The 12,872-nt window shown below is 50.2% G+C and overlaps 1 protein-coding gene across 2 annotated transcripts in view; it reads right to left on the bottom strand.

Annotated features, from left to right (window-relative positions):
* Positions 1-12,872, bottom strand: part of ATP8B2 (ATPase phospholipid transporting 8B2) — a 59,119-nt gene that overhangs the window by 26,844 nt on the left and 19,403 nt on the right. For both annotated transcript variants that reach the window (XM_083476969.1, XM_083476968.1), the window contains 6 exons: positions 11,955-12,027; positions 8,976-9,046; positions 6,555-6,634; positions 5,419-5,577; positions 3,207-3,295; positions 2,376-2,572 (listed from right to left, as the gene is read on the bottom strand). In XM_083476969.1, coding sequence (XP_083333095.1) covers positions 2,376-2,572; positions 3,207-3,295; positions 5,419-5,577; positions 6,555-6,634; positions 8,976-9,046; positions 11,955-12,027 — 669 coding nt within the window. The remainder of the gene's footprint in view (positions 1-2,375; positions 2,573-3,206; positions 3,296-5,418; positions 5,578-6,554; positions 6,635-8,975; positions 9,047-11,954; positions 12,028-12,872) is intronic.

Genomic DNA, 12,872 nt, shown 5'->3' with positions numbered 1-12,872 from the left:
TGCTAGGTTGGCAGGAGCAGGGACCGAGCAACGAGAGCTCACCCCGTCACGGGGATTCGAACCACCAACCTTCTGATCGGCAAGCCCTAGGCTCTGTGATTTAACCCACAGCACCACCCGCGTCCCTACTCCCCATTTACAAGTGACATTTTTGCATGCAACTGTGCACACTTGCAGTATCAGGAACATGGACCCTGGAGACTACAACTGGATTGCGAGGAAGATAAAGGTAAGGGACCCCCTGCTGGTAAGGTCCAGTCAAAGGTGGGATTGCAGCGTTCATCTTGCTTCAGGCCAAGGGAGCCGGCATTTGTCCACAGACAGCTTACCAGATCATGTGGCCAGCATAACTAAACTGCTTCTGGTGCAACAGAACACCGTGACGGAAACCAGAGCATACAGAAATGTCGTTTACCTTCCTGCTGCAGCCGTACCTATTTATCTACTTGCACTAGCGTGCTTTCGAACTGCTAGGTTGGCAGGAGCAGGGACTGAGCAATGGGAGCTTACTCCGTCGCAGGGATTCAAACCGCCGACCTTCTGATCGGCAAGCCCAAGAGGCTCAGTGGTTTGGACCACAGCGCCACCCGCATGCCCTGGCTTGTGAGCAGACCCTCCACAGAGTCCAATGGTCTTCTCGCGAGCTGGAGGCCTCACTGCTTAACACATGAGCAAACCCCACTGCTCTCCAGGCTTGTGCAAGCCAGAGGGGCAGCAGAGGTCTTCTTGACCAGCTCAGCTGATGGGCAGGGAAGCTGCTTCCCTGTGTGTCAGCTGTGCAATCTGGAGATGTCACTGGGATTGAACCCGGATCCTTTGGCAAGCAAAGCAGTTGCTCTATTACTGAACTATGGCCTTCCCTTAAAAAATAATTGCTTGTGGAACTGAACTAGGCTGCCTTATACCGGTGTATTATTTATCTATCTAGTTCAGCACTGTTAAAACTGACCGGCAGAGTCTCTCCAGATTTTAAGGCAGGAGATGCTCTCATCTGCACCTGGGAGATGCCAGGATTTGAACCTGGAACCCTCTGCATGCTGTAACCACTAAGCTACATCCCTTATGCAGCTCACAGAATGCTATGGAACGGGACATCCCACTCACCCCCTACCTCACCGTAAGCTGCAAGGACCCAAGCAAAGCTGGAAGAGGATTTCGGGTGGCGGCGCATGCTCTTACCTGGGGGCTAAGGGTGTGAGAGAGAAAGAGAAATTCGTGCTGAAGAATTCAAAAGAAAAAGAGAAATTAAACCAACCAAAAAAAGAACAGACACAGATAGCAGGGTTGCAGGCAGAAAGGCAGGGAGAAAATAAGATGAAACCAAAAAATAGGAATGTGGCAGTGCAGCCATCAGGACATACTAAACGTGGATGACAGAGGCATCGTTAGGAGAAGGTGGGAGAGATAAAACTGGTCAGATCATTCCTGATAATAGCATCAGATGCCCGCTTCCTAAAATTCTGCCTGCTCACCTCTTTTAGAATCAAAGCTGGAAGGGGACCCAAGGGTCATCTAATCCAACCCCCTGCAATGCAGGAATCTCAACACACGGTCCCCCATCCAACTTGAAACCATACCGGACCCTGCTTAGCTTCGCAAAGCTGCAAGCAGTTTCATCGCTGCACCACCAGGAGGATCCCAACTCTCAATCCCGTCTCCTCCTGAAGTTATAGGTTGGTTTCGAGGGAGCTCAGGGGTCTGGACACTGCCTGCCTAAAGACTCTGGGACGAGATCAAGGATTCAGGGACAGCAGCTAATAAGCAAAAGCCGCAGTTGCAATCTCAGCTGAGAACTCTTTGGAGGTGAAGCAGTAGGCAAGTCACTCGACCTCAACCTTCCCCATCTGTAATAGGGGTGTAATAAATGTTGGCCATGTCTTACAGGGGTTGATGCAAGGATTGTTGACCTGTATTACGTAGGGGCTGTGCCTGAACGAAGCTGCAGAAGGATCAGTCTCACTGACCCTTTCTTTCTGCAAGGAGGAGAATGGGAGATTTCGCTTTCGTTTTAGACGTCTTGCAGTTTGTCGTGACATCCAAAACCAGGCAGATTACCGTCAGTTGAAACTACACGCAGCAGAAGCAAGCTACCTCCAAACCCTAGTTTATGAAGCTGGCTTGTTTTCCCTAACCATGGTTAAGATCAACCATGGCTAAGACTAACCATGGTAGACTAACCATGGTTAAGATTAACCACAGGCCCTTTTTAACAAATCAAGGCAACCGTACGTCAGGCCTGTACCCCGTTAATATAATGCTACCCTTTTATTGGAGAACTAAGCTACTGAGAATATTGAAAGGCATATCCCATAATTGCTAGGAATTATTAAGGGCGACAAAAACGATGGGAGGGGGACGAGAGCGCCCCAAAATACCTGACGTAGAGGGAGATGGGGACGACTGTGTTCAGGATGATGATATAGGACCAGAAGGAGAGGAAGCCAGAGAAAAAGGCACTGTCGACCGCCTCGTCCCAGGGCAGGTAGATCTGGAAGCAGGCGCCCACCTCGTACTCCCAGATGGAGTTGCCGATGGCCAGGATGACACCCATGCACACGAGAAAGCCGAAGATCTGCCGGGGGAAGGTGCACGGAGTATTAAAAGCGGACAAATAAAACACACAAAGAGAGGGTAGGATCTTCTATGCTCAGGTGGAACAGGAGGGGGGACTCCTTGCTTAAAAACCATTAACCAGAAGGTTGGTTCGAGCCCACCCAGGGACAGAATTCCTGCATCACAGGGGGTTGATAGGGATCGGCAACGTGTGGCCCATGGGCCGGATGCAGCCCACGAAGACCGTTTTACCAACCCATGAGCTGCCCCCAAACTGAGCTGCCCACTCAGCGAGACCCCCACGCACTGCCCTAAATCAGCGCAACTCACCAAGCGGCGCCAGAAATTGCGTCTGCAATGCCCGGATACTGGAAATTGCGTCTGCGCATGTCCAGACGCTGAAAATCGCTTCTGCACAGGTGTGATTTCCGGTGTCTGGGCATGCGCAGAAGCAATTTCCAGCGCTGCGGATATGTGCAGACGCAATTTCCGGCGTCGCGCTGCGCCAGTCTGGCCCACGGATGATCTCCGTGGGAGAGATCCAGCCCACGGCCAGTAAACCTTCCTGACCCCTGGTCTAGATAATCCTCAGAGGGCCTCATCCAACTCTAGAATTCTAGGAAGGGAGGGAGGAAGCAGGGAGCTTTACGTACCCAAAGCACCAAGGTGTTCATCAAGCGGTCAATGCTCGTTCTCTTGAATTTCGTGCGGCCGCTGTTCTGCATTAGTTTGGTGTCTGGGCCTGTAGGAGCCAGAGAAATAAACATACAGGAGGAACGTGAGGTAATTTACAGTGGTACCTCGGGTTAAGAACTTAATTCATTCCAGAGATCCGTTTTTAACCTGAAACCGTTCTTAACCTGAGGCGCGCTTTAGCTAATGGGGCCTCCCGCTGCCATCGCCATGCGATTTCTGTTCCCATCCTGAGGTAAAGTTCTTAATCCGAGGTACTACTTCCGGGCTAGCGGAGCCTGTAACCTGGAGTGTTTGTATCCCCAAGGTGTTTGTAACCTGAGGTACCACTGTAATGTGACTCCAGCATTTAAAACATTTGCGCTGGCTGCCCATCTCCTCCTGAGCCAGGCCCCAGGTCCTTGTAGATTTTCTGCACTGGCCTAGATCAGGCACATCCAACTATCTTTTTTAGGGGGAGAGACCATGGTTGTTGAGCATATTTTCCCCCTATCCTTTACTTTGGGGGGGGGAGGAGCTAATAATCTCTTAGGATCCACCAGGAACATCCCGCGATCGACCGGTAGATCGTGATCGACCGGTTGGACCTGCCTGGCCTAGATGACCCTTGTGGCTCCTTTTCAACTCTCCAATTTTATGGTTCCATGCAATGAAATGAAATGTAACAAATAAGTCAAGGTTGGGAAGCATTGACTTTCCCCCATTGTTGTGACCTTGTGAAACAATTCTTCCTCTTTTCTTTTCTTTTTTTAAAAAAATGATATTTATTAATGTTTCACAAACAATAAAAACAAATTCCAACATTTAAACTACAAAAACAAAACAAATAAAAGATACACAGTGGAAAAACAGTTGATAGAAGAAAAAAGAAAAAGAATAAGAACAAAGAGAAAAGCCAAAGATCAAAACTAAAAATAGATTAATATTTTCAAATCTTATATTTTCTTCACTAGTTTCTTGACCTCCTCACACCTCCCATTTTGTATTCCAGTTCAAATATTAAATTCAGCAAATCCTTACCCTCTAACATTTATCCTTACTCCATATATTAACCTATTATTATAAATATCCATTTCCAATTATCAATCCCTATTTACATTTTCTTAGGCATCTCTTTACCAGTACCACTTATTTTCAATCAAACGTCATCTCAACATTCCTTAATTTTACAGTGCTTATGCAGGTAATCTTTAAACTTCTTCCAGTCTTCCTCCACCGACTCTTCTCCCTGGTCACGGATTCTGCCAGTCATCTCTGCCAGTTCCATGCAGTCCATGACCTTCATCTGCCATTCCAATTCTTCCTCTTTTCAACCTATCCTGTCGGAGCTTCAGGAGGCCATGAGAGATCGGGTGAGGGAGGGAAAATAACCCCTCTCCCTTTCTCCTTGCGCATGTGCTGGGTCCGGGGGTAACCCATGAAATGCAGTCCAGGACTGGACCAGAATCCGAAGGTTCCCCTGGGAGTCAGTCCGACAGGGCCAAGGCAGGAAACCAGGCAAGGACAGGTACAGGATCTCAGGCAGGATCTGGCATACAACAATGTTGCTCCCACAACCTGGGGCAGAATCCGACAGCCTTTTATCTTTGTCGGGGTAACATCTAGTCCTGATCCCCCGGCGACTCAGCTCCCTGTCTCGCCCAAAGGCGAGCACTCCTCCTGCGAGTTCTCAGGTCTCTCCTTCTCTCAGACCTCAGTCTCTGCAGCTCGAGAGACGGAGAGACGTCGGTGGGTTACTAGACCCAGAGGCCGCCTCAGCCTCCCCTGACCCAACCGGTAGCAGAGCTGCTGTAAGTGATGGCCCAGCTGGAGACAAGGAGGGAATCCCCGCATCTGGAGCCAGGGCAGGCTCAGGCCCCTGACTCGGCCCAGCTGGTGCTTGTCGCAGGGGAACCTGTGCAGACTGGGGCTCTTCAGGATCAGGCCCCAGACTTGGTTCAGATGATGCCTGAGGCAAAGTATCCGGTGCGGACTGAGACTCCCCTGGTTCCGAGTCCGAGCCCAAGTCCCAGGCCATCACAGCATGTCGGGTCTTTCCACATTGTGCACCGAGGGGCAGGCTGGTTTTGGGGGTGGGAAGGCAAGGTGCTCTGGGTGAGGCTCCTTGGCTGAAGAGCAGGGTATCAACCGCTTTAAGGAAAACTGAAATAAGCTGGAAATAAGCTCACGCACCTGCGAAGATGACAAGGCCAAAACACCACTCCGTATTGCGGAGGACGCAGCCACGAAGCAGCATATTCTGGTTGCTCAAGGAGTGCTTGCTGTCCTTCCAGTAGAGCGTCCCGCTGAACTTGTCCAGCTTATTGTTGGGCGGCTCGCAGATCACCTCCCCTGAAGTCAAAAGGCATCAATTCAGAACAAATTCCCCAGCTGGAAGTACCTTGCATTTCCTCCAAGCTAGGAAATGCAAAGATCACTTTTGCTGGGTGCAGGGAGCAGTGGCTGGAGGTGCCCACTGGGTGGCAGGCAGGGAGCCCAACAGCAGGTGGCGCCAGTGCCAATGAGAGACTATGAGGAAGAGGAATCTTGGCTATTCATGGTCCACCTAAACGGCCTCAGCCCAGTATACCTGAAGGAGCGTTCAGCCCGGACACTGAGGCCCAGCTCTGAGGGCCTTCTGGCAGTTTCCTGACTGCGAGAAGCCAAGTTACAGGGAACCAAGCAGAGGGCCTTCTCAGTAGTGGCACCCACCCTGTGAACGCCCTCCCATCAGATGTCAAGGAAATAAACAACTATCTGACTTTTAGAAGACATCTGAAGGCAGCCCTGTGCGGGGAAGCTTTTAATGTTTGAAGTTTTATCGTGATTTTAATATTCTGTTGGGAGCCACCCAGAGTGGCTGGGGAAACCCAGCTGGATGGACGGGGTATAAATTAATTAATTAATTAATGCATTTTATTGTTGTTGTTGTTGTTGTTGTTGTTGTTGTTGTTGTTATCATCATCACCTTGCCCTCAGTCTCTTTTCCAATTCAACCAAAGTTCAGATCTGGAAGATCCTCGGGGCAGAGACTTATCTGGTTGGAGTTTTACTGAGGATGCTCCCCTTGCCGTCCACCTGTTCCCTCAGCATTTTATAATGTAAGCTACCTGGGGCAGGGACCCGGCCCTTTGCAACCTGCAAAGCACTGGTGGCACCAGGCAAACCAGGGGGGGGGAGCGTTTCTCAGCCCCAAGAGACGAAGGACAGTCGGCCCAGGCCTGGGAAAACACACGCAAGGAGGGAGGGGGTGTCCCAAGGGCCAGTTAGGAAAACCTGCAGGCTCTGTGTCCCATCCAAAACTATGCCCGCCCCCCCCCCCCACTCACCATCAAAGTGCGCAAGCTTGCTGGTGTCACTCAGCTCCGACGTCACTGGGATGGCTTGACGGACCTTCATGTTAGTCTCCCTGGAGGCAAAAGCAGCATTAAGCATGGAGGGGGGGCAAGGAGCAGGCCCAGGCGCCTAGGTCCTGGATCCCGGCCTGGGGGGGCAGAATTCGCACTCAAGCCTACCACCAATGAAAAGAGGCACGGTAAGAACCGGATCAGGCTGAAGGGATCCAAGTTGCACAGCTCCTCACCAGTTGAATCCTGACAAGACAGAAGTACTGTTTTTGGGGACAGGAGATGGGCAGGTGTGGAGGATTCCCTGGTCCTGAATGGGGCAACTGTGCCCCTGAAGGACCAGGTGCGCAGCCTGGGAGTCATTCTGGACTCACAGCTGTCCATGGAGGCGCAGGTCAATTCTGTGTCCAGGGCAGCTGTCTAACAGCTCCATCTGGTACGCAGGCTGAGACCCTACCTGCCCGCGGACTGCTTCCCCAGAGTGGTGCATGCTCTGGTTATCTCTCGCTTGGACTACTGCAATGCACTCTACATGGGGCTACCTTTCCCCAACGTTCCCGCTGCTTGGGGAGGGTTGCCGGCATCCCGAAGCCTGCGCGCGCTGATCTCAGCGCGTCCAGGCTTCGCGGACCTCTCCCCAAGCAGCGGGAACGTTCCCGCTGCTTGGGGAGAGTTGCCGGCATCCCGAAGCCTGCGCGCGCTGATCTCAGCGCGTCCAGGCTTCGCGGACCTCTCCTCAAGCAGCGGGAACGTTCCCGCTGCTTGGGGAGGGTTGCCGGCATCCCGAAGCCTGCGCGCGCTGATCTCAGCGCGTCCAGGCTTCGCTGATCTCTCCCCAAGCAGCGGGAACGTTCCCGCTGCTTGGGGAGGGTTGCCGGCATCCCGAAGCCTGCGCGCGCTGATCTCAGCGCGTCCAGGCTTCGCGGATCTCTCCCCAAGCAGCGGGAACGTTCCCGCTGCTTGGGGAGGGTTGATGGCATCCCGAAGCCTGCGCGCGCTGATCTCAGCGCGTCCAGGCTTCGCGGATCTCTCCTCAAGCAGTGGGAGCCACCGCTGGGCTCCCACGGCTTGCAGAGAGCTGCCTGTTTGGGGGCTGGGGTCGGGGGAAGCTCGGGCTGCCCCAGCCCCGCGCCTGGGGAGGAAATAATGTTTTTCCCTTTATTCCCCCCCAAAAAACTAGGTGCGTCTTATGGGACGGTGCATCCTATAGGGCGAAAAATATGGTAGTTCATGCATATCCCACCTTTTCTTCCAAGGAAGTCAAGGTGGTAGGAATCATACAATTGTGGAGTTGGAAGGTACCCCTAGAGTAATCTAGTCTGACCCGCCCCCCCCCCGCCCCCACAACGCATGAATCTCAAATAGAAAACATTTTACTATGTTTTATATGTGCTGTAAAGCTGCCTGAAGTGGCTGGGGAAACCCATCGAGATGAGCAAAGTATAAATAAAATACACCAAGTTTTAATTTACAGTGGTGCCTCGCAAGACGAAAAGAATCCGTTCCGCGAGTCTCTTCGTCTTGCGGTTTTTTCGTCTTGCGAAGCAAGCCCATTAGCGGCTTAGCGGATTAGCGCTATTAGCGGCTTAGCGGATCAGCTGATAAGCGGCTTAGCGGATCAGCTGATAAGCGGCTTAGCGGATCAGCTGATAAGCGGCTTAGCGGATCTGCTGATAAGCGGCTTAGCGGCTTGGGGAAAAGGGGGGGGGAACCCCGCAGGAACTCGCAAGACATTTTCGTCTTGCGAAGCAAGCCCATAGGAAATTTGTTTTGCGAAGCACCTCCAAAACGGAAAACCCTTTCGTCTAGCGGGTTTTCCGTCTTGCGAGGCATTCGTCTTGCGGGGCACCACTGTACATATTTTTAAACTTTTGCTATATCTGTATTGTCCCTGTTATATCTAATTGCAAAATCAAACGTATCCCTATCGTGTTTTATGACTTCCTTGATATTGTATGTGGGCTGGAACTGGTCTGTGACCGAAATAATAAAATTCATTCAAATAAAATATAAAACAATATAAAATATAAAATAACTAAAGCATCCAGGACGGATAGCCAGCCAATCTCTCCATGGTATACATGGTTTTCCCCCTCCCAATTTTATCCTCGCGACAACCCTGTGAGGTGGGGTTAGGCTGAGAGGCTGTGACTGGCCCAAGCGACCTTCGGGGCTCAGCGGGGATTTGAACCCTGGTCTCTTCCAGGTCCTAGTCTGGCACCTTAACCATTATACCATGCTAGCGGTCCCAGCCCGACGGAGACCCCCATCCAAATGAGCAGACACCTGCTTCAATGCGTAAACCCAATAGCGATAGGCTCGCTTTCTGAGTCGCATGACGGCAGCCCCCTCAACTGCCCCAACTGCTGAGGGAAAAGCATGGAAAAGGGGGTCAGCACTCACCCGTCCAGCTCTGCCGTTTCGATGTAGCAAAGTCCGTGAGGTTCGCTGCTGGACAGGAGGAGCAAGTCAGCCTGGGGGGAGAAGGGAGGAAAGAGGCTGAAACAGCAAATACCAGCCACAGAGGCTGTGCCTGAATTCACACAAACATGCGGATTGCATCCTTTATACAGTGGTACCTCGGGTTACATACGCTTCAGGTTGCAGACTCCGCTAACCCAGAAATAGTACCTCGGGTTAAAAACTTTGCTTCAAGATGAGAACAACAATCGTGCGGAGGTGGCATTGTGGCAGCAGGAGGCCCCATTACCTAAAGTGGTGCTTCAGGTTAAGAACAGTTTCAGGTTAAGAACGGACCTCCGGAACAAATTAAGTACTTAACCCGACGTACCACTGTATTACTAGTCCAGTGGTTCTCAAAGAGCATAGCACACCACACTGGTATTGGCGAGAGGGTGGGGGGAAGATGTCAAATGCATTTAAGTATGTTGTCAAGTGCAATTTTCCAAAGTGACACTAGACAGCGACGGTGAGCTATGCCAAATTCAATGTATTTTTCAAAACATTTTTTTAAAAAAGCATTTTCACAGCATTTTTTTATATATGTGTAGATTTCACCTAAGAGTCTCATGTTCCACTGACTGAGCTATCCATGGTACAGTATAGTATAGTATAGTATAGTATAGTATAGTATAGTATAGTATAGTATAGTATAGTATAGTATAGTATAGTATAGTATAGTATAGTATAGTATAGTATAGTACAGTACAGGGGTCAGCAAACTTTTTCAGCAGGGGGGCCGGTCCACTGTCCCTCAGACATTGGGGGGGGGGGGCAGACTATATTTTGAAAAAAATATATGAATGAATGCTCCACAAATAATCCAGAGATGCATTTTAAATAAAAACACACATTCTACTCATGTAAAAACACGCTGATTCCCAGACCGTCCACAGGCCAGATTTAGAAGGCAATTGGGCCTTCTAATAGTATAAAAATAATTTCTCTTTTTTGCAGACTATGGATAAATGTATTTTCAAAACGAGAGCCTTGGCTATTCTACAGTTGCTGTGAACAGTTGCTGTCAACTCTGACAAATAACAATTTTGTTATTTATACTCCGCCCATCTGCCTCGGTTGCCCCAGCCATGGGAAGATCAGAAAAGAGAAAGGTTTCTTTGTGTGGATGAGGAAATGAGTGTTTGTTTGTCTCAAATTAGACCTAATTTACATTAGATTATCCGGCAAAAGCAAGCTCACACCTCTCATTGAGTTTGTATACATACTTAAGGTACGTATGTAAGAGGATCATTTAGAATTATATTTTGGGAATGAGTCATGTTCTTAGGTGGCTGTGTAGTTTTACACTTTCGGGACGTCCTACGATCATATTATAAAGTTGTTGTGTTCCACGTTACAAATCAACCACTGCTAGTAGTTGTTTGTTTTGCTCTTTGCTTCACAATGCACCGTATTTTTCGCTCTATAAGACGCACCAGACCACAAGACGCACCTAGTTTTTGGAGGAGGAAAACAAGAAAAAAAATATTCTGACTCTCAGAAGCCAGAACAGCAAGAGGGATCGCTGCACAGTGAAAGCAGCGATCCCTCTTGCTGTTCTGGCTTCTGGGATAGCTGTGCAGCCTGCATTCGCTCCATAAGACGCACACACATTTCCCCTTACTTTTTAGGAGGGAAAAAGTGCGTCTTACAGAGCAAAAAATACGGCACAAGCAAATTCTTACTATGAAAGCGTGGCCCAGAGGAAAAAGTTTGAGAACCACTGTCCTAATCTCTCAGTACAGTGGTACCTCGGGTTAAGTACTTAATTCGTTCCGGAGGTCCATTCTTAACCTGAAACTGTTCTTAACCTGAAGCACCGCTTTAGCTAATGGGGCCTCCTGCTGCCACCGCGCTGCTGGAGCACGATTTCCGTTCTCATCCTGAAGCAAAGTTCTTAACCCAAGGTACTATTTCTGGGTTAGCGGAGTCTGTAACCTGAAGCGTATGTAACCTGAAGCGTATTTAACCTGAGGTACCACTGTATAGGGACCACATAGGCTACGTTATAATTTAGGAAGACAGAAAGCTGCCTTATACTGAGTCAGACCATTGGTCCATTTAGTTCAGTATTGTCTACACTGACTGGCAGCCGCTCTCTAGGGTTTCAGGCAGGGAACAGTTCCCAGCCCTGCTCAGAGATGCCACTGGGGACTGAACTTTCGGCACGCAAAGCAGGTGCTCTCCCGCTGAGCTATATAGTCCTTTCCCTGAAAACAAACTAAGGTTCCAGTCCTCATGGTTCCGTGCAAAGGTGTGATTTAATAGGAACATAAGCAATAGGAATATAAGCAAGAGCCTTATATGGGACGCGGGTGGCACTGTGGGTTAAACCACAGAGCCTAGGACTTGCCGATTAGGTTGGCGGTTCGAATCCCCGCGACGGGGTGAGCTCCCGTTGCTCGGTCCCTGCTCCTGCCAACCTAGCAGTTCGAAAGCTCATCAAAGTGCAAGTAGATAAATAGGTACCGCTCCGGCGGGAAGGTAAACGGCATTTCCGGGCGCTGCTCTGGTTCACCAGAAGCGGCTTAGTCATGCTGGCCACATGACCCGGAAGCTGTACGTCGGCTCCCTCGGCCAATAAAGCGAGATGAGCGCTGCAACCCCAGAGTCGGTCACGACTGGACCTAATGGTCAGGGGTCCCTTTACCTTTACCTTGCCTTAGTGCAAGTCAGTCCATCCAGCTCAGTATTGTCTACATGGACTGGCAGCACCTCTCCAGGCAGGGAGAGTTCCCACACCTACCTGGAGAGGCCAGGGACTGAACCTGGGACCTTCTGCACGCAAGGAAGGTGCTCTACTCGCCCCTTCCCCAACATGGCTCACCAGACCTTTCCTTCATTCCCAGACTTGCAGGTACTTGTGGGTCTCGCTCAGCTTAAGTGGGGCAAACAGCACTGCGGGGCTGGTCTAGGACTCACCGCCACAAACTGGTTGTTCTCCAACTTTATGATGTCACCAACGCGAACATTCATCCACTGTTCCTGACGGAGGCTGTAAGGACCAGGTGTGGGGAAGATTTGGGGAGAGGGGGTTGGCAGTGGAGAAAAAGGAGGTGTGTCAAATGAAAACAGGCAGACAAGCCCAACCCCATCACTTAAGATATATTTACTTCGATCAGGTGTGGGGAACCTCTGGCCCGCCAGGTGTGGCTGAACTACAACTCCCATCAGCCCCAGCCAACACGGCCTTTTTTTTTAAAAAAAATGCTTTTTATTGATTTTCCAAAACAAGAATAAATAAAATATATACTCTTACATTCAACATTATTGTGTCTTCTTATTTACCATCACGCCCGGACTTCCCTCCTTCCCTCCATCGGTTTTCATAATTAACATCCACTCTTACAGATTCTTATTTACATTCTCTCCATATCACAAGATTTATATTAGCCCTGCTACAGTCTTTAAGCTTCTACAATTATTCCTTATACATTCAACGAATTTACTCCATTCCTCTTCGAACTTGGTTACTTTTTGGTTCCGAATCTTATACCGTATTTTTCGCTCTATAGGACGCACCTTTTCCCCTCCAAAAATGAAGGGGAAATGTGTGTGCGTCCTATGGAGCGAAGACACCATAGCCCCGCGACCCTCTCCCGGCTGGAGAGGTGACGCGCGGCTATGGCAGGAGCCTCTCCGCTGCGCCTTTCCGCTGCTCCCTGACCTGCTCTTTGGGGCTGGTGGTGGGCTTCCCCCCGCCAGCCCCAAAGAGCAGGTCGAAAGGAACCTGAAGCCTGGAGAGCGAGAGGGGTCAGTGCACACCGACCCCTCTCGCTCTCCAGGCTTCCAAGGTAGCCGCCTGAACGCACCTTAAACCGCACCTTGTTTTAGAGCGGG

The sequence above is a fragment of the Podarcis liolepis genome (assembly GCF_965112155.1).
Source record: "Podarcis liolepis genome assembly, chromosome: 15".
In the NCBI taxonomy this organism is placed as follows: domain Eukaryota; kingdom Metazoa; phylum Chordata; class Lepidosauria; order Squamata; family Lacertidae; genus Podarcis; species Podarcis liolepis.
This window is presented reverse-complemented; position numbering and strand designations above follow the sequence as displayed.